This window comes from Pseudorca crassidens, chromosome 6 (assembly GCF_039906515.1).
Source record: "Pseudorca crassidens isolate mPseCra1 chromosome 6, mPseCra1.hap1, whole genome shotgun sequence".
Lineage (NCBI taxonomy): Eukaryota > Metazoa > Chordata > Mammalia > Artiodactyla > Delphinidae > Pseudorca > Pseudorca crassidens.
Genome location: NC_090301.1, coordinates 60,515,344 through 60,529,194, shown reverse-complemented (window position 1 = coordinate 60,529,194; position 13,851 = coordinate 60,515,344). Strand labels below are relative to the sequence as shown.

General features: G+C 37.0%; 1 protein-coding gene across 3 annotated transcripts in view; it reads right to left on the bottom strand.

Annotated features, from left to right (window-relative positions):
• The window catches only part of SLC25A12 (solute carrier family 25 member 12), a 180,323-nt gene that overhangs the window by 62,293 nt on the left and 104,179 nt on the right, over positions 1–13,851 (bottom strand). For 2 of the 3 annotated variants that reach the window (XM_067741537.1, XM_067741538.1), the window contains exon 4: positions 6,176–6,291. In XM_067741537.1, coding sequence (XP_067597638.1) covers positions 6,176–6,291 — 116 coding nt within the window. Of the gene's footprint in view, positions 1–1,503; positions 1,608–6,175; positions 6,292–13,851 lie in introns of those variants that run through there. The other variant, XM_067741539.1, reaches the window with a different exon arrangement.

Here is a 13,851-nt window from a genome sequence, read left to right as displayed (position 1 = left end):
CTACCTAAATAAGTTTTATATAACAGTGGAATAAAACTGAATTCCCTTTGTATGACTGGAAAATATCAGAATCTCAAGTGCGAAACTATATCAAATAAAGCCAAAGATTCAAAAGCTTTCAAACTTATGAAAATTTAATGAACCATGAAAATTGTCTTCTATTATCACAAAAAGGATATTTATAAACCAAAATCACAATGTATAATTTACATTCAGAAAAATAGCTCTAAAATAAAAACTTTTAACTAAAATCCTATTTTGTAAACTACTTAGCAACCTTTAAATAAAATCTTACAATACCTTTGAAACAATTAAAATGATGGCTTAAATTACTCATAATAATTTCCCCAAATATAGAAGTGTCATTTTCCATGAATATTTGTTTAAACATTTCTCCCTTCACCCAAAGTGGTCAGTTGACAGCTTTGTATATGGTTTTATTATGACCATTATTATGTGCTGTTGTTTATTAACTACCCCCAGACACTTTTAATTATTTTAGCCATGTCACAGGCTACAAAATTTCAAACCTACTTTGGCACCTCTTGATATTCCACTTCCCTTCTGTTATTATTTCCACTACCAACTGCCTAAGGCTAAATCAGGAAGCTTACAGAAATAATTAGTACAACTATTGTTTTGAAGTCAAATTCATAATTACCGCTTTACTTTTACCAGGATATGCTTATTAAAAAAAAAAAAAAGTTATACAAAAGCTCCAGAACTGGAGAGCTTATACTTGTGTGAGGCAATAGCCCAAAGAGCTGATGATCTTCTTATCTTACCCAGTTTTATCAGCTTCTGTACGACATGAAAGGGAGCACCAATAATCTCAAATATACCCAATATATCTAACTGAAACTACATAGCAAGTTTCCCCCCAGAGAGAATCCCGTCTTTCCAGTGGCAAACAAGGGTCTTTAGCTCTCCAAGGAGTACTATTTCAGTGGCCACAGTTCTGGCTTGGATGAAAGGGATATGATAGTCACATCTTATTGGCAACAAGATCATGATCGAGTGTTTTATACTAGGTTGGCACTGCTAAGGGGAAATAGGAATCCATTTGTTTTCTGACATATAGAAAACAAAAGACCACGTTTTCACTTCCTGCAGAGCATGGGCTCATGAAAGAGATGGTTTATAATTCCTCTGAAAAGGGAATTGGGGCCAGATACAAAAGTAGCCTGTCATTATGTTCTCTTTGCTTAAAGGAGAGGAGCACAATGAGTTGTCAGGAGGGCAGGTAATGGTGACAATTGTGATTAAGTAAAAATGTTCACAGACATATAACATTAGTCAGTTTAGCTGTATCAGTCACTTATGATGATTGCACTAGATGAAATACATCGAAGCATATATATTATGTAAATATGTCTTAACAGAGGTTTTAATTTCCCCAGCAGCCCACACTGTGTCTCCCCATCTCATCCACCCTCATCCCTCCCCTGGTCCTTATGGGAGCTTCCTACTGGTCTTGTTCACCTTTCTGCAGTACAAAATTACCTCTGACCGGGGCTGGCACTCTTCTCCAAGACTGCCGCCATGCCTGTTCCATGAATGAGCCTGGAAGGAGCTGCTGTACCAACGGTGTGGCCAGAGAACTCCTCCTGTAGGTATACAAGCCATCAGCCCTGTGACACAGCCCACCTACCATCAGCCCAACGACATACTGATTCCAAGGATTCCAGCCCAGCAGGAGCCACTCCTTCCAACTTATAGGCTTGAGATCAAACATTTTTATTGTCAGGGGAAAAAAAAGTCCTCAATAGCTGAGTTTCACCTGCACAGTTCTTAAAGTGAAGTCAGAGAGGCTTTTAGAAGGACTCCCACCAGGAACAATGAATATCCTTGTGTATAACTGAACAAAAACAATGGCAAGACTTGCAGAAGTAAAGAGTTTCTCAGTGAGGGAAAACTTGGGGGGAAAGAAGAGGAACGACTAAGAAACTAAAAAAGAAAAAAAAGGAAAACAAACAACAACAAAAAGATCAACAACAGGAGCTTGTAGAAGTCCCAGCCAACCCAGCATGTCAGGCCAGACTTCTGGGTTCTATTTCCAGGTGGCTCATTAGTTTCCGGGGTGACCTCCTCTGGTAACCCTTTACCTACCTCCAAAAGGGACTACTGTACAATCAGTCAACAGAGTAGTCCTGCTGCCAAATATATGTAAAGGTCCACTTCTCAGGAAAAATGAGTTTACATTTAAAGAGCATCTATTACTACAGAAGTTAGATGCTTCAACAATCTATCACCAAATGGCATAAAAACAAGTAAAACCATGTTCTCTTTTTACCTCAAATTCTAACCTACTCTATAGCCTTGAATATTAATGTGACCTTCTCTGCGATACCTGAAAGGAGTCTCAAAAAGTCTTCCTGATTTAATTTGAACACCCAGGTGAAGCTCTCATTCTTACCAAGTTAAACTAGGCATTTATTACCATTAGAATTTCATATTATACCATGTCTATAGCTTTGCTTCCACTGAGAGAGGATATGACATTTTTCATATCTAGACTTCCATCTCCTAACTCTTTTTAACAATAGCAGTGGTCATGCCTAAAACAGCCCAATCAGATTATTATTCCCTTTAGGGAAAAAGAGTCTGTTTTAGAGGCACAAATGGAACACATTTTTATTTGTTATACATAATGATGGTCAAACACGGTACAAAATCGAAAGGAATCCCTACTTTTTGAGGGTTCTACGGTCGGGGTAAAGATGTGCCCTGGAAAAGTTTTCTTCAGAGAGTTCCCATTCCCAGGCAAACACTTTGGAACACAATGTTGATGAGATTTTTAATAGAAAATTTAGAATATATAACATTTATTAGTTAATAGGTAAGAGTGTTGTTGGGGTTTTTTTTAGAATGATTACATCCTTGTTAAAGCAATAGGGTTTTTGTTTTTTTTTTTAACTTGGGACAAATGCATGGCAACTATTGACAACACAATGTAGAATAGCTGGTTATCTAGGGTACGTCAATCTAATTCTATTGAGCAGAATATCCAGTACACTAGTGGACAACAGTGAGACCAAGGCAAGTTTACACAATATCTAGCACACACCAGTCATGCAATGGCCCCTATAAGGCTCATGCCACCAGGCAGAAACAGATATACAAGCCATTAAGTAATCATCCACAGCATGCATTAGAAGTTTTACTAAAAGAACACCAAAGAAGAAACAACTGATGATTTTATTCACTCTTTTAAAAACTCCAAAACCCTCTCTTGAGCTTGTACATTCTAAAATGGATGACCAAGGTCTCAATGTAAGTCCTCTCGCCCAGAGCAGAGGTATCTCTAATTAAAAAAAAAAAAACTTGTCCAGCATTCAAGTAAATGTTGTTCAATACTGATATATATAAATATTTGCAAAGATACACACAATTTAAGTACACAATTTGATGTGTATAAAAAGCATATCTAAAAAAAAAGCATAGATGAGAATATACACAAGTACACAGATAACATCATCGTCATAGTCCATGAGATATACTGACGGCGTAATAGTCTTTCCCCACTCCATTACACCTTGCATCCAATATTCTCTCCCGCCTTTCTCTCCTGACGTGCACAAGAAAAATCTATACTTTAAATAAGCTCCAAACTAGAAAACATAAGGCCATCTGGTGAAAAGGATTTAGAGTTAGAATGGATCTAAATTTTCCTTTTACCTAAACATACGTCTATAAATACATAAGCACAATTCATTTTATTAAGTGAGTACAAACATGAAAACTGACCTTTATCATAGATCCAAAATCCTATTAAAACAAACTCCAAGTTAATTATTTCCTTATGTTGAAATTCTGTAGTCTCGAATACAGCCTGAAATGAGTGGGCCTTAGAAATTTTGTTAAATGGCATCTGTAACAGTTTCAATGCTTTTCTTCTTTTCTTAAGAATATAAAATTAAAATTTCTCTCCTTCATTATGATTTTTTTCATTTTAGTTAAGAAAGTTTGTCTAAAAATGAATCCTCAGAATTTGGGATGTAGGGCAGGGAGGGGAAATGGTCAAGGTCCCCAGCAAATAGGTGAGCACCCTCAAGAGAACCATCCAGTTAGCCAGGGACCACAGGAACAATGTCGAAAGGGAGCTCAATTTTTTCTCATTCCATAAGAATCTTCCTAACTCTAGATTATGGAGCAGCAGAATGAAGGATTCTGGAGGGTTTATATGCTCTTCAGTTCAGAACAGGTGCTATAAAAACTAAAACTGATTTGTTCTGCTTTTAATCCTAATTATATTTTCTTGGAATTTTAACTCATAAATCGTAGTCTGAGGGAAAAACAAAAGATCTATAAAACGCTAAAGTTGGAGTCTAATAACTACAAGCTTTCATCTGCATGAAATAATGTGTGTATAAACCATTCAGCTACTTCCTACACATTTTAATCTGCTAATCAACAATGGCATGAGTCTCTATTGTTAGTCTGTTGAATAAACTGACTTGAGTGACTTATTTTTAAAATAGAAATTGGAAAAAGCAATCAAATGGAGGAGGCACAAAGAATCATGATACCAAGGTAAAGGGGACCAAAAAAAATAGAATTTGGTTTCGGGAAATCTAATTCTTAAGAAATGGACACATGACAGAAGCACAGGTATACTGTCACTAAGGCAGATATTTATATCAAGTTATTTCCCAAGCATCTGTGCATCACATTTGGAAATAAGGTATATGAGCATGTGTGATACTTATTGAAAATAGAAAAGGCAGCATTCTCAGCAGTACAGGGTTAATGCTGAATGATGAGATGATAAAGGCTTTATGCTTTAAACTATAAAATCTGGGTGTTTCTGAGGAAAATCAACATTCTTTAGGAGGCAGAATGGCCAGAGCTTGCTCCAAAGCAGAGAGAATGCCAAGATAAACACAGACACCTGAAGAGCTCTGCATAGGTATTTATTTGGGAAAATCTTCTGATAACAGAAGACAACTGGGTCAGTGGGCAGAAAGAAGGAAACAATCAATGCCAAGCTAGAACATGTGCCCACTAAGATGACAGCAAAGGCGCACACTGGTCCTTTCAAATACCTGTATTTTCTCACCATTCTCACCATAGCAGCGACACACCTTCCTCTGGGTTTAACTAGAGGATATTTGTTTTAATAACCAACACTACAGTGAATAAATATTTAGCACTGTGGCTCAGGGGAAGCCTGATTTTCAAGAGTTTCCCTACCACATATTGATTCCAATTCACACCACTAAAGGAGTTCAAGTTGAGGTTTACTAGATGAAAAAGTTCTGGAGATCTGTTTCATTACAGTGTGAATATACTTAACACTACTGAACTGTACGCTTACAAATGGTTAAGATGCTAAGGTTTATGTTAGGTGTTGTTTTACCACAATAAAAAAAATCCAAATATTAAAAAAAAAGGGAGGAGTGCTCTAGGTCCTTGATAACACTACATTATTTTTATTGAAAAGCCTCTTGCAGGAAAAAATTAGCTGATACTCTTACTAAACACATACTAATTTCTGCAAGTAAGCCTCTTCAAAAAACTAATACATGGCTATAGATAGAAATCCTAGCTTGTATGCTTTGAGACATCCACAATGTGCTAGATTATGTGCCTACCAAAGGATTTAAATTGATTTCTACATCCAATTCAAATGGTAACTTTAATATTCTAGCCTTGTTGCCTAAAACCAAAAATCTAAAATGGGGGTTCAGAGAATGCTAACTATTCTTGCCTTAACGCCCTCCTTCCGTTCCATTCTTAGGTGTTAAAATGACATAGCAGCAATTTTCCAAAGATGCTCCAGAGAAGCTCTGAACTCTCTACCCAAAAATTCCTGAAGGTATGAGATGATTACTCCACGTTGTTCAGTCTGTTTCATAAAAAATGTTGCCCAGGCTGGCCCAGAACAAGATAATTTTATACTACCTACTTTAGGAATGTGAAAGTGTCAGAGAGTCAATGAGTTGATGTAACGACATTCCTAAATTCCTTAATTTTTTGCAATAGTCTAATGCTTAAAAGAAAATAAAGCCATTTTAATTTTATCTATGTAAATCCTTTTAGGAAATTAATACTTCATTTTTTGACTAGCTCTTAAAATAAGCAGCAATCTATATGCAGTTACTACATTTAGCAATTAAAAACTGAACCAGCCTCACTAACTTCACTTAAATATATAATCTTTTTTTTTTCTTACCAAATGTCACCTCTCCATTTCCACTCTTGTCAAACAATTGGAAAGCCACTATGAACATGGAATCTGGAGCACATAAAACAGATTCAAATGCCAAAAACTCTTGATAGGAGATCAACCTGGAATAAAATATAAAATATTATTGGCTGGTAACCTGCCTTTACAGTATGAATTGTAGCTCAGGGTAACCAAATAACTGATGAAGGGAAGTGTCTCTTTATAGTGGTATTCCAGATAAGACAGAAAGAAGGAATGATAGAAAGTTACCGTTTTGTAAACCCTTAACTCATTAATGGACCTGGGCAATAATCAATAGCCTCTAACATGGCAAGAAGAAAGAGACTAGACTGAAAATAATTGAACCTGAATCTGATCAAGTCTCTAGATCAGAGTTTCTAAAGCTTGGCCCTCAATCGTGCCATTTGAAGCTGGATAACTCTTTGCTGTGGGGGCCTCCTGTGCATTGTATCATGATTAGCAGCATCGCTGGCCTCTGCCCACTAGATGCCAATAGCACCTGCCCCACCGAGAACCACTTTAGATGTAATCAACAATTTACAGAAAAATACAAAGGACAAAGGAACATCTCAAATTAAACATTACCACAGAAACACAATCAGCAAAAATGCAGACTGTGGGAAACTACAGAGTGAACATTCTGTATATGCAAAAAAAAAAAGAACTTTTAAAGAAGATATGGAGGAGAACCTCATTGAAGACCTAAGAGATGTAGCAATTAATTACAAAGATACAGATCTTATTTGGATTCTGATTAAAGCAAAGTAAAAAAAATTTTTTTTAGTTTATAAAACAATCAGGAAATGGAAATACTGTTACAACACAAATGCTTGATGATATTAAGACATCAATGCTTTTGAGGAGGTTTTGTTTGGTTTTTGGTAACTTTTCTTATCTTCTAGAAATACACACTGAGATATTTACAGATGAAATATGTCACCCGGAATTTGCTTCAAAATACTCCAGAAGATGGAGGAATGGATGGAGGTATAAGTGAAACAAATTTAATAATTATCTTAATAATTATTAAAAGTGGGTGTATTTACTTCATTAAAGTGAACCCTAAGATGAACTGGGGACCTTGGTGATTATGATGTGTCAGTGCAGTTCATCCTTGGTTAAAAAAAAAAAGTCTTAAAAAAGAATTAACACTCAGGGTAGACATTTTTGGCAAAACTTTTGTTACACTTTTATATATGTATACATATTATATATGTGTGTGTTTGTTGGACTGTGACGTAAAATGTACTTTTTAGATCAAAAAAGTTTGCAGGCCACTGTGGTTAAATTATACTGGCAAATAAAAGCACAAACTAACCTCAAAAAAAGTGGGCGATGAGTATATTGCATTTATTATACTACTCTTTGTTTTATATATGTTTGAAATGTCAACAATAAAATTTTTAAAGGAAAATTCAAAACCAAAAGGAAGAAAACTAACTTATTTCATCCTATAATACTCAAGGTTGTGAAATTAGCCAGTGGCCAAAACTACACTGAAATTGCCTTCAGTGATCTTATGGAGTAGGCATATGCTAGTTTAGAGTCATCTTCCACAACAAATCTTGCTGCAAATATTTCATACCATGTTGCTGCTACTGATAGTGACTAGTATCCAAGTGACAGTATATATCCAAGAAATACATATAACAGTATATATCCAAGTAATTATACACACACACACCAGTAGTGCCACATTTTACTCTCAAATGGGCTGATTCGGACAATACATTTACAGTCACCCTATCCAAAGGAACAGACCTAATTCTTAATGTAGCTTCTAGGCCCACAGGATCTGACTTCTCCATATCTCTTCCCTGCTCTCTGCACTCCAGGCCACTCATTTTAAGCTCCTAAAACAATCCATGCTCCTTCCACTCAGGTCCATCATTCAGCAATTCATTTTCCTTGGAATGATCCCACCATCTCCAAACTTCTGTCCATTAAATTTCCACCCAGTCTTTTTTTTTTTTTTTAATATTTATTTATTTATTTATTTTTGGCTGTGTTGGGCCTTCGTTTCTGTGCGACAGCTTTCTCTAGTTGCGGCAAGCGGGGGCCCCTCTTCATCGCGGTGCACGGGCCTCTCACTATCGCGGCCTCTCTTGTTGCGGAGCACAGGCTCCAGACGCGCAGGCTCAGTAGTTGTGGCTCACGGGCCCAGTTGCTCCGCGGCATGTGGGATCTTCCCAGACCGGGGCTCGAACCCGTGTCCCCTGCATTGGCAGGCAGATTCTCAACTACTGCGCCACCAGGGAAGCCCCGACCCCAGTCTTTATATAGCTCATCTCAAATATCATTTCCTCAAGAGAATCATCTTAAAGTCCCCAGATGACGTCACATCCCCTTCACACCTTACAGCAGTACTGTACTTTTTTAGCGCCCCTCACAGAATTCTTGTTAAAGTAATTATGTAACTCATTGTTTAAAGTCCAATTCTCCGTTAGAAAGTAGGCCTGTCAGAGCACAGGCTTGATTCAGGGTAGGAACTCATAAATCTTCTTGAATACACCCAATTTAGAATACATGACTTTTTAGAGATACCTGTTTTCCAACACAGTATTAAAAAAGTGACTACATTTTACTTTTCATTTTATGCCCTCATTCATCTAAGACATATTTTACATTCAAAGTTATATTTTCTATTACTTAAAACACTTTGAAGTATGTTCAAATTACACAGATTACATTATATCCAAAGCAACGATGTACACTATGCCTTTACCCTTTTTTGAGGGAAAGAAAGGCTTTGTGGTGGTAGTATTCAGGGCACTGAAGACTATGCCCTCACTGTGCCCACGCTGAAGAATCCTTGGTGAAATTAGGAGCTTGAGTGCCTAATGAATCCTGGGAGGAACAATCGAAACTGTTTATCAGGCCACATGTCATAACACACCTTATGCATTACTAAAAAATATAGTAAAACTCAAAAGTATGATTATCAGTACACAAATTGTAGGGTAGTAAAAAACAAAGAAGTAACAATATATCAGGTATCATCATGACTATGCACACACTCCTAAAAAGCAATGAGCAATATGTGGTTTTAAGCTCTGAACAAAACTAAAGATCAATGAGAATGTATAACACAAATACAATAGTGATCTAGGAAATGAGTTGGAGTAGACTTTCACGTTCTACATTATGTAATTCAGAAACATTTGCAATTTTTATATTTATAATAAAGAATTAGCATTATTTCTTCTGCTCATAACATTAATTTTAAAAATAAAAATTAGAAGTAGCTAGGCTGATTATAGGAGGGAAGAACAATGCCCAGCATCTTGGTTTTTCTAAAACGAGTCTCAGGAATTAGACATCAAAAGTACAATTACCCTGAAATACAGAATATGTAGCTTTAAAGCATATTTCATGCTCAGTAGTAAAACTTTCTGTATTTATGAGAAGAGGTCAAAGACCTTTTCCTTAACTAGCAAAGGTCATAAGTGGTTGGCTGGCAGACTGAATTTGGCCCACACATATGTTTTCTTTAGCATGTAAAGCATTATGTTTTTAGTTAGGTTTGCTGCCAACATTAGGAAATCCTAAGATTTCACAAAAGTATCCAGTTTTCTGGTTTCTCTTGATAAATTGTGAACTTGGGCAACAGGTTTCTGGTTCCAAGTAGCACCAGCTTCCTGGAGCCTAGCAGAAGCTGCCTTCTTCAGAGAGACCAGGGCTTGCCAGTTATCTACACCTGCCCCTGCAGATTTGAGACTCTGGCAGCGTAGATTTCCAACTAAGTGCCATTTTGTTTAAAATATAAATTCTATGGACTTTATTAAATATCTACATTTTTATCTACCAGTATATTCAAAAAGGCAAATCATATATTCATGAAATTTAGAGTCAGAAGGACCCTTAGAAAATCTGAAGAAGTGATCTGTTCAAAGACATTCAGCAACCCAGTGGGCCACGTCGAAGACTCAACTCCTGTCTTCAATCCAGTGTTCACCATCCTGCCCCCCAATCCCAAATTTAAAGTTATAGTTGAAAAATAGAAAGGGTATCTGGTACCTACAGCAAGTAGAACATTATTATAATACTCAGCCAACCCTCAATACTCAGAGTTACCTTTGTTAATACAGTGATTTATTTAAAGAAAGAAAAGTCAATTAAGAAACACAAAAGCAACTTAAAAATAAGTCACTTCATATTATTCACCCTTAAAAAGGAATGAAATTCTGATACATCCTGCAACGTGAATGAATCTTTAAAACATTATGCTAAGTGAAATAAGCCAGATGAAAAAGAGCAAATATTGTATTGTCCCACTGATGTGAAGTACCTAGAACAAATTCATAGAGACAGAAAGTAGAATAGTGGTTACCAGGAACTGGGTGTTGGGGGAGAATGGGGACTTGTTTAATGGGTATGAAGTTTCAGTATGGATGATGAAAAAGCTCTGGAGATGAACAGCGGTGACGATAGCACAACAATGTGAATGTACTTAATGCCACTGCACTGTACACTTAAAAATGGCTAAAATGGTAAATTTTATGTTATATATATTTTAATACAATAAAAAATAATAAGTCACATGGGGTTTCCCAGGTGTGCATGTTTGCCAAAACTCAGGAAATGTACCTTTAATATTTATATTTTTCACTGTGTGTAAATGTTACATCTAAAGAAAAAAACCTCAAAACAAATATTAAATTCTAGTTAATAATATGCATGCTGAAATATTTAAGAAATGTATCAGTGTCTGCAATTTACTTGAAATGTGTAAAAAAAAATAAGACGGACTGATGTAAAGATAGACGATAGATACATGAAAAGAAGTAGAGAAAGATGTTAATGGTAGAATACATGTGGTGGGTATATAGGGTATTCACTGTAAAATTCTTTCAACTTTCCTGAATGTTTGAAATTTTTCATAATAAAATATTGGGAGGAAATGGGGAGTGGGGATAGGCCACTTATTCTCTCTGATATGCTCCTTATCTATTTTTAGTCCACAGGCATTTTATACCACATTGTAATGTAACAATACTTTTCAGAAAGCAAGAAACAGTCTGCTTATCCGGCAACATAAAGCAAACATGTTCCAGAATAATTTTTAAAGCTCTTTTTCCTTTATTCTGCCATGATTCTCCTATCTATAAAAGAATCCGATGAAGACTTCAGCAAAACAAAGGCAAACCACAAGCCACTAACTGTGGAGTGAAGAAACCGTTGCTTACTTCACACCTTGATAAATAGTTTGTTTTCTTTTCTTTTAAATTTATTCTTGGCTGCGTTGGGTCTTCTTTGCTGCACGTGGACTTTTCTCTAGTTGCTGTTGTCTTCATTGTGGCACATGGGCTTCTCATTGTGGTGGCTTCTCTTGTAGTGGAGCACGAGCTCTAGGCACGTGGGCTTCAGTAGTTGTGGCTCCCGGGCTCTAGAGCGCAGGCTCAGTAGTTGTGGCGCACGGGCTTAGCTGCTCCACAGCATGTGGGATCTTCCTGGACCAGGGCTCAAACCCATGTCCCCTGCATTGGCAGGTGGATTCTTAACCACTGCGCCACCAGGGGAGCCCATAGTTTGTTTTCTTTTAACGAGGATGAGGGGGCACCTTCACTTTTTACCCTACCTGCTGTTTGACTTTTTTCAAAGAACATGTATTCATTTTATAACTTTGAAATAATATATTTTATTAATTTGATGTTTTAAAATTTTCCTAAAGAGATCCTTTTTAATTTACTGAATGGAAACTAATAAAATTCCACAACATTAATATGATAATTTTGTAATTTTTAAAACAACCAAGATTTCCTCATTAAACGTTTTTCTATATGCATGTAGAATATTAAAGGAAAACATTTGTGAAAAAGAAAGGAAGGAAAACTAGAGTTTTCCACATTATAGGAGAATAGGGCCTCCTGATGAAATTCTGACTAGAGCTAAATATAGAAACTATGGTTCTAGAAGTTACAGTTTCAAACAAGAATCTAAATATTTTAGATTAAATCACACAATAATGGTCCCTGAGATCTGCAATTAATGCACAAAATCATTTTGCTTTTCATTATACAGCCAGAACTTCAAAGTTTAAGCCACAATCTCACAAATAATGCTTGGCTAATGGCTTTTACTTTTAGACAACCCATCATGCTATTTATACTATACAATGCTGTTTCTACATGGCTCTCCATAGCAAGCACCTGTATCGAAACACTCCTGCTTATTTTACTATCTGTTGGAGGAAAGGGAGCAGGGAAGAAGAGAAAGGGGGCAGTTTACATGCTAAGAAAACATGGAGGGTAAGGGCAGAGCATGGGGCCACATTTGACCACTCCCAAACCTCCTTTTCCGATACACTTAACTAAATCACTCAAACTTGTTTATGCTAGTTGTATTAACTGAGATTTGGTCTGGGGTAATTATAAACAATATTATGTGATTCTATTTCAAGTTATATATCTATAGGACTCATCATCAAAAAGTATAATAGAATCAAGGAATACCTCTTGGAGCCGGAAAAAAGATGGACCAACTGAACTATTCTAACCTTTCATCATTGCCCTGGGTAAAGGGGCGGGAAACAGAACAATGGGGAAAAGATAGTTTTTTTAATTAAGAGAACTTAATCTTGTGTTATTGGGGAAGTCAATCAACCTCTCTGGAGCTCATTTTCCTTAAACGTTAAATGAGGAAGGGTTGGCTACTTGGAATAAGTTAAACATTATCAAAGCCTCTGATTTTCTTAAAAGTATTAAAGAAACTTTAACAATGATATTTAACTTTTTTTTTAACATCTTTACTGGAGTATAATTGCTTTACAATGGTGTGTTAGTTTCTGCTTTATAACAAAGTGAATCAGTTATACGTATACATATGTCCCCATACCTCTTCCCTCTTGTGTCTCCCTCCCTCACACCCTCCCTATCCCACCCCTCTAGGTGGTCACAAAGCACCAAGCTGATCTCCCTGTGCTATGCGGCTGCTTCCCACTAGCTAGCTATTTTATGTTTGGTAGTGTATATATGTCCATGCCACTCTCTCACTTTGTCCCAGCTTACCCTTCCCCCTCCCCATATCCTCAAGTCCATTCTCTAGTAGGTCTGTGTCTTTATTTCCGTCTTGCCCCTAGGTTCTTCATAACCTTTTTGAAGTCATAGACCCTTTTGAAAAACGTGTGATTTCTCCCCAGAAAAATGCAGATACAAATTCACTCATTTCGCATTATATTTCAGCAAGTTCAGGAAACTCTGAAGACTATCCAAGAACGGGAGGTTAAGAATCACTGTGTTTCTAGGGCTTCCCTGGTGCCGCAGTGGATAAGAATCCGCCTGCCGATTCAGGGGACACGGGTTCGAGCCCTGGCCCGGGAAGATCCAACATGCTGCAGAGCAACTAAGCCCGTGCGCCACAACTACTGAGCCTACGCTCTAGAGCCCACAGGCCACAACTACTGAGCCTGCGTGCTGCAACAACTGAAGCCCACGCACCTAGAGCCCGTGCTCCGCACCAAAAGAAGCCACCACAATGAGAAGCCGGCGCACCGCAACAAAGAGTAGCCCCCACTCGCTGCAACTAGAAAAAGCCCATGCGCAGCAATGAAGAGCCAACGCAGCCAAAAAATTAATTAATTAAAAAAAGAAAAAAGAATCACTGTTTCTAGAAAATTCCACCTTTCTCTGCTTTTAGAAATAATCTATATGTTTCATAAACAT